Source organism: Lonchura striata, chromosome 36 (assembly GCF_046129695.1).
Source record: "Lonchura striata isolate bLonStr1 chromosome 36, bLonStr1.mat, whole genome shotgun sequence".
NCBI classification, from domain to species: Eukaryota; Metazoa; Chordata; class Aves; order Passeriformes; family Estrildidae; genus Lonchura; species Lonchura striata.
In genome coordinates, this window is record NC_134638.1 from 1,138,670 (window position 1) to 1,154,034 (window position 15,365).

Sequence of the window (15,365 nt, forward strand, 5' to 3'; positions counted from 1 at the left end):
ATCTCAAAAATGGGAATTAGGACCCCCAAAGGGGGAGAGGGACCCCAAAAGGCGGAGTGGGACCCCGATTGGGGGGATTTGGGGGGTATTTTGTGGGGGTTTTTGGGGGTCCCTGAACCGAGCCCCCCCAGTGCCGATTTGGGGAGGGTTTTGGGGGGATTTGGGGAGGGTTTTGCGGGGGTTTTGGGGGGATTTTGGGGAGGGTTTTGGGGGGATTTGGGGAGGGTTTTGCGGGGGTTTTGGGGGGATTTTGGGAGGGTTTTGGGGGGAGTTTGGGGAGGGTTTTGCGGGGGTTTTGGGGAGGGTTTTGGGGGGGATTTTGGGGAGGGTTTTGGGGGGATTTTGGGAGGGTTTTGGGGGGGATTTTGGGGAGGGTTTTGGGGGGGTTTTGGGGAGGGTTTTGGGGGGATTTGGGGAGGGTTTTGGGGAGAATTTTGGGGGGATTTGGGGAGGGTTTAGGGGGGATTTGGGGAGGGTTTTGGGGGGAGTTTGGGGGGGATTTGGGGGGAGGATTTAGGGAGGGTTTTGGGGAGGGTTTTGGGGGGATTTTGGGGAGGGTTTAGGGGGGATTTGGGGAGGGTTTTGGGGGGGATTTTGGGGAGGGTTTTGGGGGGATTTGGGGAGGGTTTTGGGGAGAGTTTTGGGGGGATTTGGGGAGGGTTTTGGGGGGAGTTTGGGGAGGGTTTTGGGGGGATTTTGGGGAGGGTTTGGGGGGGATTTGGGGAGGGTTTTGGGGGGAGTTTGGGGAGGGTTTTGGGGTGATTTTGGGGAGGGTTTGGGGGGGATTTGGGGAGGGTTTTGGGGGGAGTTTGGGGAGGGTTTTGGGGGGATTTTGGGGAGGGTTTTGGGGGGGATTTTGGGGAGGGTTTTGGGGGGGATTTTGGGGAGGGTTTTGGGGGGGATTTTGGGGAGGGTTTTGGGGGGATTTTGGGGAGGGTTTTGGGGGATTTTGGGAGGGTTTTGGGGGAGTTTTGGGGGGAGTTTGGGGAAGGTTTTGGGGGGAGTTTGGGGAGGGTTTTGGGTGGAGTTTGGGGACATTTGGGGGGAGTTTGGGGACATTTGGGGGGTTTCGGGGCCTGACCCGAGCCCCCCAGTGCCCGGCCCCCCCGAGGAGCTGCGCGTGGAGCGTCTCGGCGACTCCGCGCTGGGCCTGGAGTGGCGGCGGCCGCGGCGCCCCAACGGCGTCGTCACCGGCTACGTGCTCCAGTACCGGCTGCGTGCGTACTGGGAGCACTGGGAGGGGACTGGGGGCACTGGGATGGGTCTGGGGGGCACTGGGAGCACTGGGATGGGACTGGGGGTACTGGGAGCACTGGGATGGGGCACTGGGAGCACTGGGAGGGGCGTTGTGACTGGCTACGTGCTCCAGTACGGGCTGCGTGCGTACTGGGAGCACTGGGAGGGATGGGAGGGGGTACTGGGAGCACTGGGAGGGGACTGGGGGGCACTGGGAGGGATGGGAGGGATGGGAGGGGGCACTGGGAGCACTGGGATGGGACTGGGGGGCACTGGGAGCACTGGGATGGGACTGAGGGCACTGGGAGCACTGGGATGGGGCACTGGGAGCACTGGGAGGGGCGTTGTGACTGGCTACGTGCTCCAGTACCGGCTGCGTGCGTACTGGGAGCACTGGGAGGGATGGGAGGGGACTGGGGGGCACTGGGAGGGATGGGAGGGGGCACTGGGAGCACTGGGAGTGGCGGGGGGGTTACTGGGAGCACTGGGAGGGATGGGAGGGGGCACTGGGAGCACTGGGAGGGGACTGGGAGCACTGGGAGGGGACTGCGGGGCACTGGGAGCACTGGGAGGGGGCACTGGGAGGGATGGGAGGGGGTACTGGGAGGGATGGGAGGGGGCACTGGGAGGGATGGGAGGGGGTACTGGGAGGGATGGGAGGGGGCACTGGGAGGGATGGGAGGGGGCACTGGGAGGGATGGGAGGGGGTACTGGGAGGGATGGGAGGGGGTACTGGGAGCACTGGGATGGGACTGGGGGGCACCGGGAGCTGTTCTGGGTGGGTTTTTGAGGTTAATTTGAGGCCATTTCGGGCCATTCCGGGCTGGTTTTTGGGATTTATTTTGGACTGTTTCGGGTGGGTTTTTGGGGTTAATTCGGGGCTGTTTCGGGCCATTCCGGGCTGGTTATTTTGGGGTTAATTCGGGGCTGTTTTGGGCCATTCCGGGCTGGTTTTTTTGGGGCTGTTTCGGGCCATTCCGGGCTGGTTTTTGGGGTGAATTTGGGGCTGTTTCGGGCCATTCCAGGCTGGTTTTTTTGGGGTTAATTCGGGGCTGTTTCGTGCCATTCTGGGCTGGTTTTTTTGGGGTGAATTCGGGGCTGTTTCAGGTGGTTTTTGGGGTTAATTCGGGGCTGTTTCGGGCCATTCCGGGCTGGTTTTTTTGGGGTGAATTTGGGGCTGTTTCGGGCCATTCCGGGCTGGTTATTTCGGGGCTGTTTCGGGCCATTCCGGGCTGGTTTTTGGGGTGAATTCGGGGCTGTTTCGGGCCATTCCGGGCTGGTTTTTTTGGGGTGAATTCGGGGCTGTTTCGGGCCATTCCGGGCTGGTTTTTTTGGGGCTGTTTTGGGCCATTCTGGGCTGGTTTTTGGGATTTATTTTGGACTGTTTCGGGTGGGTTTTTGGGGTTAATTCGGGGCTGTTTCGGGCCATTCCGGGCTGGTTATTTCGGGGCTGTTTCGGGCCATTCCGGGCTGGTTTTTGGGGTGAATTCGGGGCTGTTTCGGGCCATTCCGGGCTGGTTTTTTTGGGGCTGTTTCGGGCCATTCCAGGCTGGTTTTTTTGGGTTAATTCGGGGCTGTTTCGGGCCATTCCGGGCTGGTTTTTGGGGTGAATTCGGGGCTGTTTCGGGCCATTCCGGGCTGTTTTTTGGGGTTAATTCGGGGCTGTTTCGGGCCATTCCGGGCTGGTTTTTTTGGGGTGAATTTGGGGCTGTTTCGGGCCATTCCGGGCTGGTTTTTGGGATTTATTTTGGACTGTTTTGGGTGGGTTTTTGGGGTGAATTCGGGGCTGTTTCAGGTGGTTTTTGGGGTTAATTCGGGGCTGTTTCGGGCCATTCCGGGCTGGTTTTTTTTGGGGTGAATTCGGGGCTGTTTTGGGCCATTCCGGGCTGGTTTTTTTGGGGTGAATTTGGGGCTGTTTCGGGCCATTCCGGGCTGGTTTTTGGGATTTATTTTGGACTGTTTTGGGTGGGTTTTTGGGGTGAATTCGGGGCTGTTTCAGGTGGTTTTTGGGGTTAATTCGGGGCTGTTTCGGGCCATTCCGGGCTGGTTATTTTGGGGCTGTTTCGGGCCATTCCGGGCTGGTATTTGGGGTGAATTCGGGGCTGTTTCGGGCCATTCCGGGCTGGTTTTTTTGGGGCTGTTTTGGGCCATTCTGGGCTGGTTTTTGGGATTTATTTTGGACTGTTTCGGGTGGGTTTTTGGGGTGAATTCGGGGCTGTTTCGGGCCATTCCGGGCTGGTTTTTTTGGGGCTGTTTTGGGCCATTCCGGGCTGGTTTTTTTGGGGTGAATTCGGGGCTGTTTCGGGCCATTCCGGGCTGGTTTTTTGGGGTTCCCTGGCACGGCTGCCCCCTGCCCCGCAGAGAACCAGAGCGAGGGGGGGTTCCCGCTGGAGATCTCCTTCCCCGCCGGGACCCTGAACACGACCCTGGCCCAGCTGGAGCCGCGGGGCCGCTACCGGCTGGAGCTGCGCGCCCGCACCCGGCACGGCCCCGGCGCGGCCCTGGTGCGCCTGGCCAGCCTCGCCCCCGAGCCCGGTGCGCACCCCGAAACCCGCGGGGGGACCCCAGAAACTGAGTAAAAATCCACCCAAAAACTGAGTAAAAATCCACCCAAAAACTGCGGAGGGAGCCCAAAAAACTGAGTAAAAATCCACCCAAAAACTGAGTAAAAATCCACCCAAAAACCGCAGGGGGATCCCCAAAAACTGAGTAAAAATCCACCCAAAAACTGAGTAAAAATCCACCCAAAAACCGCGGAGGGAGCCCAAAAATTGAGTAAAAATCCACCCAAAACCTGAGTAAAAATCCACCCAAAAACCACGGAGGGAGCCCAAAAATTGAGTAAAAATCCACCCAAAAACCGCGGGGGGACCCCAAAAATTGAGTAAAAATCCACCCAAAAACCGCGGGGGGACCCCAAAAATTGAGTAAAAATCCACCCAACAACTGAGTAAAAATCCATCCAAAAACCGCGGGGGGAGCCCAAAAATTGAGTCTGAAAATCCACCCAAAAACCATGGAGGGAGCCCAAAAACTGAGTAAAAATCCACCCAAAAACCGGGGGGGAACCCCAAAAACTGAGCCTAAAAACTGCAGGGGGACCCCAAAAACTGAGTCTAAAAACCGGCCTCAAAAACTGCAGGAGGAGCCCAAAAACTGAGTCTGAAAATCAACACAAAAACCGGGGGGGGAGCCCAAAAACTGAGCCTAAAAACTGCAGGGGGACCCCAAAAACTGAGCCTAAAAACCGGCCTCAAAAACTGCAGGGGGATCCCAGAAACTGAGCCTGAAAACCGCCCCAAAAATCACAGGGGACCCCAAAAAATCGGCCTCAAAAACCGCGGGGGGACCCCAAAAAATCGGCCTCAAACACCGCGGGGGGACCCCAAAAACCTGAGCCCAAAAACTGCCGGGGGGGGCCCCAAATTTACCACGGGGAGGGGTCTGGAAATAACGGGGTGCGGGGAGGGGACACCTTGAGACCCCCGAGATGCCGAGGTCGGGGGGGGGTCCCTGGGGTGGGGAAGGGGTTTTTGGGGCGGGGGGATTCGGGGTGACCCCCCCGTGCCCCCCCAGTGCTGCCGGTGCTGGGCACGGTGGGGGTCGGGGAGGTGGGCGAGGATTTCACCGAGCTGCGCTGGACCCTGGCCCAGCCCCAGGCCAACATCGAGTTCGAGGTCGAGTACATGAGCAAAACCAGTAAGGCACTGGGAGGGACTGGGAGGGGGTCTGGGGACACTGGGAGGGGGTCTGGGGACACTGGGAGGGGATTTGGGGTCACTGGGAGGGACTGGGAGGGGACTGGGAGGGGATTTGGGGACACTGGGAGGGGGTCTGGGGACACTGGGAGGGGGTCTGGGGACACTGGGAGGGGGTCTGGGGACACTGGGAGGGGATTTGGGGTGACTGGAAGGGGATTTGGGGACACTGGGAGGGACTGGGAGGGGATTTGGGGAAACTGGGAGGGGATTTGGGGACACTGGGAGGGACTGGGAAGGGATTTGGGGATATTGGGGAGGACTGGGAGGGGATTTGGGGACACTGGGAGGGGATTTGGGGACACTGGGAGGGGATTTGGGGACACTGGGAGGGGGTCTGGGGACACTGGGAGGGGATTTCGGGACACTGGGAGGGGGTCTGGGGACACTGGGAGGGGATTTCGGGACACTGGGAGGGAACTGGGAGGGACTGGGAAGGGATTTGGGGATATTGGGGGTGACTGGGAGGGGATTTGGGGGTGCTGGGAAGGAATTTGGGGGGGTCTCACAGGGGATTTGGGGTATTTTGGGACTGACCGGAGTTTGAAAATAAAAGAGGTTCGGGCTGTGGGGTTTTTGGAGGATTTGGGGGGGTTTTGGGAGATTTTGGGGGGTTTTGGTGGGAATTTTTGGGAGATTTTGGGGGGGGTTTTGGTGGGTTTCGGGGGGGCTTTGGGGGGGGTTTGGGGCAGTTTTTGGTGGGTTTTGGGGGATTTTGGTGGATTTCATGGTGGGGTTTTTGGGGAGGGTTTTCAGGGGGATTTCAGGAGGGATTTTAGGGGGGTTTTGGGGGGAGTTTTGGTGGGTTTTGGGGGGATTTTGGGAGGGGTTTTGGGGGGGTTTTGGTGGGTTTCAGGGGAATTTTTGAGGGGGATTTTGGGGGGGATTTTGGTGGACTTGCGGGGGGGTTTGGGGAGATTTTGGTGGATTTCAGGGGGGATTTTCGGGGGGGTTTTGGGGGAATTTTTGGGGGGGGGTTTGGTGGGTTTCGGCGGGGTTTTGGGGGGGTTTTGGGGGAATTTTTGGGGGGGTTTTGGTGGGTTTCGGGTGGGATTTTGGGGGTTTTTTGGTGGGTTTTGGGGGAATTTTTGGGGGGGTTTTTGATGGGTTTTGGGGAGGTTTTGGGGGAATTTTTGGGGGAGATTTTGGTGGGTTTCGGGGCGGTTTGGGGGGAATTTTTGGGGGGGGTTTTGGTGGGTTTCGGCGGGGTTTTGGGGGAATTTTGGGGGGGGGGGTTTTGGTGGGTTTTGGGTGGGATTTTGGGGGTTCTTTGGTGGGTTTTGGGGGGGTTTTGGGGGAATTTTTGGGGGGGGTTTTGGTGGGTTTCAGGTGGGATTTTGGGGGGTTTTTGGTGGCTTTTGGGGGGATTTTGGGGGTCTCCCACCCCCCACAACCCCCTCCCCCCGCAGCGGAGGAGCCCTGGCGCTCCTCGGGCCGCGCCAACTCCTCCCTGGGCCGGTACCGGCTCGGGGACCTCCGGCCCGGGACCTCGTACCGGGTCCAGTTCGTGGGGCGGAACCACAGCGGGGAGCGCGTGGCGTTCTGGGAGAGCGAGGTGCACACCAACGGCACCAGTGAGCCCCAAAAACCCCCACAATCACCCCAAAAATCACCCCAAAATCAACCCAAAATCACCCCAAAATCACCCCAAAAATCACCCCAAAATCACCCCAAAAATCACCCCAAAAATCAGCCCCAAAATCCATCCCGGGGAGCGCGTGGCGTTCTGGGAGAGCGAGGTGCACACCAAAGGCACCAGTGAGCCCCAAAAAAAACCCCAAAACCACCCAAAATCACCCCAAAAATCACCCCAAAATCGCCCCAAAATTACCCCAAAATTACCCCAAAATTACCCCAAAAACCCCCAAATTTACCTCAAAAATCACCCCAAATCCATCCCGGGGAGCGCGTGGCGTTCTGGGAGAGCGAGGTGCACACCAACGGCACCAGTGAGCCCCAAAAACCCCCACAATCACCCCAAAAATCAGCCCAAGAATAACCCCCAAATTACCCAAAAAATCCCCCAAAAATCACTCCAAAATCCAGCCCAAAACCACTCAAAAAAAAAAATCAAAATCACCCTGAAAAGCCCCAAAATCACCCCCAGAAAGCTCCAAAATCACCCCAAAATCCAGCCCAGATCTCGCTAGAGAGCCCTGAGATCCTGCGGGGGTCCCCAAAAACCTCAAGGGGATCCCCAAAATCCCCGTGGGTGTCCCCAAAATCCCCGTGGGTGTCCCCAAAATCCCCGTGGGTGTCCCCAAATCCCTGTGGGTGTCCCCAAAATTCCCGTGTGTGTCCCCAAAATCCTCATGGGCATCCCCAAAATCCCCATGGGCATCCCCAAAATCCTCATGGGCGTCCCCAAAATCCCCATGGGCATCCCCAAAATCCCCATGGGCATCCCCAAAACCCTGGTGGGTGTCCCAAAATCCCCGGGGGGGGTCCCCCAAAACCCCGGGGGTGTCCCCAAAATCCCCATGGGCATTCCCAAAATCCCCATGGGCATCCCCAAAATCCTCATGGGTGTCCCCAAAATCCCCATGGGCATCCCCAAAATCCTCATGGGCGTCCCCAGAATCCCCATGGGCATCCCCAAAATCCTCATGGGCATCCCCAAAATCCTCATGGGCGTCCCCAAAATCCCCATGGGCATCCCCAAAACCCTGGTGGGTGTCCCAAAATCCCCGGGGGGTGTCCCCAAACCCCGGTGGGTGTCCCCAAATCCCCGGGGTGGGGGTCCCCAAATTGGGGTTGTGCCCCCGCAGTGCTGCCGCGCCCCGCGGGCGGTTTCGCCACCGAGGGCTGGTTCATCGGCTTCGTCAGCGCCGCCGTGCTGCTGCTCCTCCTCCTCCTCATCCTCTGCTTCATCAAACGCAGCAAGGGGGGCAAGTATTCGGGTGAGCCCGGAGCCCCCCGGCACCCCCGGGACCCCCGGGACCCCCCCGGGACCCCCCCGGCGCCCCCAAATCCCCCCCGAGCAGGAGGGGATTCTTGTGGTGGAGGTTTTGGGGTTTTTGGGGGGTGCTGATGGGGGGGGGAGGGGGGTTTGGGGTGTGGGGAGGGGGGTTTGGAATTTGGGGAGGGGGGTTGGGGTGTGGGGAGGGGGGTTTGGAATTTGGGGAGGGGGTTTGGGGGTCTTGGGAGGGTGTTTGGGGGGTGAGGAGGGGGGATTTGGGCTTTGGGGAGGGGGTCCTGAGGGTGGGGAGGGGGGTTTGGAATTTGGGGAGGGGGTTTGGGGGTCTGGGGAGGGTGTGTGGGGGGTGAGGAGGGGGGTTTGGGGTGTGGGGAGGGGGGTTTTGGAATTTGGGGAGGGGGGTTGGGGTGTGGGGAGGGGGTCCTGAGGGTGGGGAGTGTGAGGGGAGGGGGTTTTGGGGTGTGGGGAGGGAGGTTTGGAATTTGGGGAGGGGGTCCTGATGGTGAGGAGGGTGAGGGGAGGGGGGTTTGGAATTTGGGGAGGGTGTGTGGGGGGTGAGGAGGGGGGATTTGGGGTGTGAGGAGGGGGTCCTGAGGGTGGGGAGGGGGGTTTGGAATTTGGGGAGGGGGTTTGGGGTGTGGGGAGGGGGGTTTGGAATTTGGGGAGGGGGTTTGGGGGTCTGGGGAGGGTGTTTGGGGGGTGAGGAGGGGGGGTTTGGGGTTTGGGGAGGGGGTCCTGAGGGTGGGGAGGGGGGTTTGGAATTTGGGGAGGGGGTTTGGGGTTTGGGGAGGGGGTCCTGAGGGTGGGGAGGGGGGTTTGGAATTTGGGGAGGGGGGTTTGGGGTGGGGGGCGGGTTCTTAATGTGGGGAAGGGTCTGGGGTGGTCCCCAAGGATTGGGGAGGGGGTTCCTAATTTGGGGAAGGGTCCGGGGGGTCCCCAAGGCTGGTGGGGGAATTTTGGGGGTCTTGGGGAGGTGGAGGGGCAGGACCAAGGTGGGGGCTTCGTATTTTTGGGGGGACGGGCCGGATCTGGGAATTGGGTGGGGGGTCTCAAGGTCTGGGGGAATTCGGGAGGGGTCCCCAAGGTTTGAGGGAATTGGGGAGGGGTCCCCAAGGTCTGGGGGAATTTGGGGGGGGGTCCCAAGGTCTGAGGGAATTTGGGGGGGGGGTCCCCAAGGTCTGGGGGAATTTGGGGGGGTCCCCAAGGTCTGGGGGAATTCGGGAGGGGTCCCCAAGGTTTGAGGGAATTGGGTGGGGGGTCCCAAGGTCTGGGGGAATTCGGGAGGGGTCCCCAAGGTTTGAGGGAATTGGGGAGGGGTCCCCAAGGTCTGGGGGAATTTGGGGGGGGGTCCCAAGGTCTGGGGGAATTTGGGAGGGGGTCCCCAAGGTCTGAGGGAATTGGGGAGGGGTCCCCAAGGTCTGAGGGAATTTGGGGGGGGGTCCCCAAGGTCTGGGGGAATTTGGGAGGGGGTCCCCAAGGTCTGAGGGAATTGGGGAGGGGGTCCCAAGGTCTGACGGAATTGGGGGGGGTCCCCAAGGTCTGGGGGAACTGGGGGGGGGGTCTCAAGGTCTGGGGGAATTGGGGAGGGGTCCCCAAGGTCCGGGGGAATTGGGGGGAGGGGTCCCCAAGGTCTGAGGGAACTGGGGAGGGGGTCCCCAAGGTCCGGGGGAATTTGGGGGGGGGTCCCCAAGGTCTGGGGGAATTTGGGAGGGGTCCCCAAGGTCTGAGGGAATTGGGAGGGGTCCCCAAGGTCTGAGGGAATTGGGGAGGGGTCGCCAAGGTCTGAGGGAATTGGGGAGGGGTCTCAAGGTCTGAGGGAATTGGGGAGGGGTCCCCAAGGTCTGATGGAATTGGGGAGGGGGTCCCCAAGGTCTGAGGGAACTGGGGAGGGGGTCCCCAAGGTCCGGGGGAATTTGGGGAGGGGTCCCCAAGGTCTAAGGGAATTTGGGGGGGGTCCCCAAGGTCTGAGGGAATTGGGGAGGGGGTCCCCAAGGTCTGAGGGAATTGGGGAGGGGGTCCCAAGGTCTGAGAGAATTGGGTGGGGGGTCCCAAGGTCTGACGGAATTGGGGGGGGTCCCCAAGGTCCGGGGGAACTGGGGGGGGGGTCCCAAGGTCTGGGAGAATTTGGGGGGAGGGGGTCCCCAAGGTCTGAGGGAATTTGGGGGGAGGGGGTCCCCAAGGTCTGAGGGAATTGGGGAGGGGTCCCAAGGTTTGAGGGAATTTGGGGGGGGTCCCCAAGGTCTGGGGGAATTTTGGGGGGGTCCCCAAGGTCTGGGGGAATTGGGGGGGGGTCCCAAGGTCTGGGGGAATTTTGGGGGGGTCCCCAAGGTCTGAGGGAATTGGGAGGGGTCCCCAAGGTCTGAGGGAACTGGGGAGGGGGTCCCCAAGGTCTGAGAGAATTGGGTGGGGGGTCCCCAAGGTCTGAGGGAATTGGGTGGGGGGTCTCAAGGTCTGAGGGAACTGGGGAGGGGGTCCCCAAGGTCTGGGGGAATTTGGGGGGGGTCTCAAGGTCTGAGGGAACTGGGGAGGGGGTCCCCAAGGTCTGAGGGAACTGGGGAGGGGGTCCCCAAGGTCCGGGGGAATTTGGGAGGGGGTCCCCAAGGTCCGGGGGAATTTGGGGGGGGTCCCCAAGGTCTGAGGGAATTTGGGAGGGGGTCCCCAAGGTCCGGGGGAATTTGGGGGGGGGTCCCCAAGGTCCGGGGGAATTTGGGGGGGGTCCCGGGGGTGCGGTGGCCCCCCTGAGCGCAGCGCCGCCCCCCCAGTGAAGGACAAGGAGGACACGCAGGTGGACTCGGAGGCGCGGCCCATGAAGGACGAGACCTTCGGCGAGTACCGGTGAGAAAGGGGCGTGGTCTGGCTGAAAGGGGCGTGGTCTGGCTGAAATGGGCGTGGTCTGGCTGAAATGGGCGTGGTCTGGTTCAAAATGGGCGTGGTCTGGTTCAAAATGGGCGTGGTCTGGTTCAAAATGGGCGTGGTCTGGTTAAAATGGGCGTGGTCTGGTTAAAATGGGCGTGGTCTGGTTAAAATGGGCATGGTCTGGTTAAAATGGGCGTGTCCTGGCTGAAATGGGCGTGGTTCACCCAAAATAGGCGTGGCTTCATGTAAAAGGGCGTGGTCTGGTTAAAATGGGTGTGGTCTGGTTAAAATGGGCGTGGTCCACCCAAAATGGGCGTGGTCTGGTTCAAAATGGGCGTGGTTTGGTTTAAAATAGGCGAGGACTGGTTAAAATGGGCGTGGTTCACCCAAAATGGGCGTGGCTTCACATAAAAGGGCGTGGTCAGCTGGAGAGTGGGCGTGGTTTCATGGAGGGGCGGGGTTTATCACCATGGGAGGATTTGCATGCGTTCTGCCCCTCCCCCACTAATTACCCGCTCATTAACTGCCCCCCTCATTCATTAATCACCCTCCTCACCCAATGCTAATTGCCCCTCTCTCATTAATCGCTCGCTGCTAATTGCCCCGGGCTAACGCAGCTCCCTGGAGAGGTAAGGGGGGGTCTGGAGGGGTCCTGGCACCCATGGGGGGTCCCCAAACCCTGGGGGGGGTTGGGTCCATGGGGGGGCGCTGGGGGTCCTCGGGGGGTGGGGGAGGGATCCTCATCCATGTCATTCCCCCCCCCCCACCACCGCGCAACCTCTCGCAGCTCGTGAGGGATGTTGGGTGGGTCCGTGGTTGGGTGATGGTCATTGGTTGGGTCAGTGGTTGGGTGTTGGTCAATGGTTTGGTCATTGGATGGGTCAATGGTTGGGTGTTGGTCAATGGTTGGGGCAATGGTTGGGTGTTGGTCAGTGATTGGGTGTTGGTCAGTGGTTGGGTCAATGGTTGGGTGTTGGTCAATGGTTGGGTCAATGGTTGGGTCAGTGGTTGGGTCATTGGTTGGGTGTTGATCAATGGTTTGGTCATTGGATGGGTCAATGGTTGGGTGTTGGTCAATGGTTGGGTCAATGGTTGGGTCAGTGGTTGGGTCATTGGTTGGGTGTTGATCAATGGTTTGGTCATTGGATGGGTCAATGGTTGGGTGTTGGTCAATGGTTTGGTCATTGGATGGGTCAATGGTTGGGTGGTTGGGTCATTGGTTGGGTGTTGATCAATGGTTTGGTCATTGGATGGGTCATTGGTTGGGTGTTGGTCAATGGTTTGGTCATTGGATGGGTCAATGGTTGGGTGTTGGTCAATGGTTTGGTCATTGGATGGGTCAATGGTTGGGTGTTGGTCAATGGTTGGGTCAATGGTTGGGTGTTGGTCAGTGATTGGGTGTTGGTCAGTGGTTGGGTCAATGGTTGGGTGTTGGTCAATGGTTGGGTCAATGGTTGGGTCAGTGGTTGGGTCATTGGTTGGGTGTTGATCAATGGTTTGGTCATTGGATGGGTCATTGGTTGGGTGTTGATCAATGGTTTGGTCATTGGATGGGTCATTGGTTGGGTGTTGATCAATGGTTTGGTCATTGGATGGGTCATTGGTTGGGTGTTGGTCAATGGTTGGGTCATTGGATGGGTCATGGGGTGGGTCAGTGGTTGGGTGTTGGTTGAGTCAATGGTTGGGTGTTTGTTGAGTCAATAGTTGGTCATAGAATGGGTCATTGGTTGGGTCGTTGTTTGGGTCATTGGTTGGGTCATTGGTTGGTTCGTTGGTTGGCCATTGGTTGGTCACTGGTTGGTCATTGGTTGGTCATTGATTGGCTCATTGGTCATTAGTTGGTCATTAGTTGGTTTATTGGTTGGGTCATTGGTTGGGTCATTGCTTGGGTCGTTGGCTGCCTGCAGTGACGGTGAGAAGGCGTCGGGCAGCTTGGGGTGATGTTGGTGGTGGTTGGCTCATTGGTTGGTCATTGTTTGGCCATTGATTGGCTCATTGGTTGGGTCATTGGTCATTGGTTGCTCGTTGGTTGGGTCATCGGTTGGGTCATTGGTTGGGTCATTAGTAGGCCATTGGTCATTGGTTGGGTCATTGGTTGGGTCATTAGTAGGCCATTGGTCATTGGTTGGGTCATTGGTTGGCCATCGGTCGGGTCATTGGTTGGGACATTGGTCATTGGTTGGTCATTGTTTGGGTCATCGCTTGGCCATCGGTCAGGTCACTGGTTTGGTGGTTTGCACCCGCAGCGACGGCGAGAAGGCGTCGGGCAGCTTGGGGTGATGTTGGTGTTGGTTGGGTCATTGGTTGGGTCATTGGTTGGTCATTGTTTGGGTCATCGGTTGGCCATCGGTCGGGTCATTGGTTGGGTCATTAGTTGGCCATTGGTTGGCCATTGGTCGGGTCATTGGTTGGCCATTGATTGGGTCATTGGTTGGGTCATTGGTTGGGTCATTGGTCATTGGTTGGCCATCGGTCGGGTCATTGGTTGGGTCATTGGTTGGCCATTGGTCGGGTCATTGGTTGGGTCATTGTTTGGGTCATCGGTTGGTCATTGTTTGGGTCATCGCTTGGCCATCGGTCGGGTCACTGGTTGGGTGGTTGGCGCCCGCAGCGACGGCGAGGAGAAGGCGTCGTGCAGCTTGGGGTGATGTTGGTGTTGGTTGGGTCATTGGTTGGGTCATTGGTTGGGTCATTGGTTGGGTCATTGGTCATTGGTTGGCCATCGGTCGGGTTATTGGTTGGGTCATTGGTTGGCCATTGATTGGGTCATTGATTGGGTCATTGGTTGGCCATTGGTCGGGTCATTGGTTGGGTCATTGGTTGGCCATTGGTCGGGTTATTGGTTGGGTCATTGGTTGGCCATTGGTCGGGTCATTGATTGGGTCATTGGTTGGGTCATTGGTCATTGGTTGGCCATCGGTCGGGTTATTGGTTGGGTCATTGGTTGGCCATTGATTGGGTCATTGGTTGGTCATTGGTTGGGTCATTGGTTGGGTCATTGGTCATTGGTTGGCCATCGGTCGGGTTATTGGTTGGGTCATTGGTTGGCCATTGGTTGGGTCATTGGTTGGGTCGTTGGTCATTGGTTGGCCATTGGTCGGGTTATTGGTTGGGTCATTGGTTGGCCATTGGTTGGGTCATTGGTTGGGTCATTGGTCATTGGTTGGCCATCGGTCGGGTTATTGGTTGGGTCATTGGTTGGCCATTGGTCGGGTCATTGGTTGGGTCATTGGCCATTGGTTGGTCATTGTTTGGGTCATCGGTTGGCCATCGGTCGGGTCACTGGTTGGGTGGTTGGCGCCCGCAGCGACGGCGAGGAGAAGGCGTCGGGCAGCTCCGGGCGCTCGCTGGGCGCGGCGGGCGCGGCGCTGGGCAGCGACGACAGCCTGGCCGGCTACGGCGGCAGCGCCGACGTGCAGTTCAACGAGGACGGCTCCTTCATTGGCCAGTACAGCGGCGCCCGCGGCACCGCCGCCGGCAGCTCCGGCCCCGCCAGCCCCTCGGCCGCCGCCCCGCTCGACTGACCGCCGCCCGCGCCCGGGGGCACCCATGGGTGGCACCGGGGGTGGCACCGGGGTGTCCCCGCGGCCCTGGGGGCGTGCTGAGGGCGCGGTGGGGACAGCTCAGTGTCACGGTGGGGACCCCCCCCATGGCCCTGGGGACCCCCCAATGTCACGGTGGGGACCCCCCCATGGCCCTGGGGACCTTCCATGGCCATGGGACCCCCCAATGTCACGGTGGGGACCCCCCCATGGCCCTGGGGACCCTCCATGGCTCTGGGGACCCTCCATGGCCATGGGACCACCCCCCATTGCAGTGGGGAACCCCCATGGCCCTGGGGACCCCCCATGTCACAGTGGGGACCCCCCCCCATGGCCCTGGGGACCCTCCATGACCCTGGGGACCCTCCGTGGCCATGGGACCCCCCCATGGCCCTGGGGACCCCCCCAATGTCACAGTGGGGACCCCCCCCATGACCCTGGGGACCCTCCATGGCCCTGGGGACCCCCCATGTCACAGTGGGGACCCCCCCCATGACCCTGGGGACCCCCCCGTGACCCTGGGGACCCCCACAATGTCACAATGGGACCCCCCCATGACCCTGGGGACCCCCCCATGGCCCTGGGGACCCCCCCAATGTCACAATGGGACCCCCCCCCCGTCACTGTGGGACCCCCAATGTCATAGTGGGAGCCCCCATCATGTCACTGTGGGGACCCCCCCCCCATGACCCTGGGGACCCCCCCAATGTCACTGTGGGACCCCCCATGGGCCTGGGGACCCCCCCAATATCACTGTGGGACCCCCCATGTCACTGCGGGGACCCCCATAGGGACCCCCCCCATGACGTAGCAGGACCCCCATGACCCTGGGGACCCCCCCAATGTCACTGTGGGGACCCCCCAATGTCACTGTGGGACCCCCCCATGACCCTGGGGACCCCCGGCCCCCCCCCCCCCCAATTTAAGGGCCCCCCCACCCCCTTCACTGCCAAAGGGGGGGTCCCTTAAGGGCCCCCCCCACCCCAATTTTGGGGGGTTATTTGGGGTGGTGGAAGGGGGGTGGGAGGGCCACAGGACCCCCCCCCAATCCCCCCA

The 15,365-nt window shown here is 60.0% G+C and overlaps 1 protein-coding gene across 1 annotated transcript in view; it reads left to right on the plus strand.

Annotated features, from left to right (window-relative positions):
* L1CAM (L1 cell adhesion molecule) overlaps positions 1 to 14,291 on the plus strand; it is a 55,663-nt gene extending 41,372 nt beyond the window's left edge. The window contains exons 22-29 of the mRNA XM_077789650.1: positions 1,095 to 1,217; positions 3,598 to 3,771; positions 4,813 to 4,935; positions 6,404 to 6,568; positions 7,763 to 7,894; positions 10,674 to 10,746; positions 11,385 to 11,396; positions 14,075 to 14,291. Coding sequence (XP_077645776.1) covers positions 1,095 to 1,217; positions 3,598 to 3,771; positions 4,813 to 4,935; positions 6,404 to 6,568; positions 7,763 to 7,894; positions 10,674 to 10,746; positions 11,385 to 11,396; positions 14,075 to 14,291 — 1,019 coding nt within the window. The remainder of the gene's footprint in view (positions 1 to 1,094; positions 1,218 to 3,597; positions 3,772 to 4,812; positions 4,936 to 6,403; positions 6,569 to 7,762; positions 7,895 to 10,673; positions 10,747 to 11,384; positions 11,397 to 14,074) is intronic.
* The last annotated feature ends 1,074 nt before the right edge of the window (positions 14,292 to 15,365 follow it).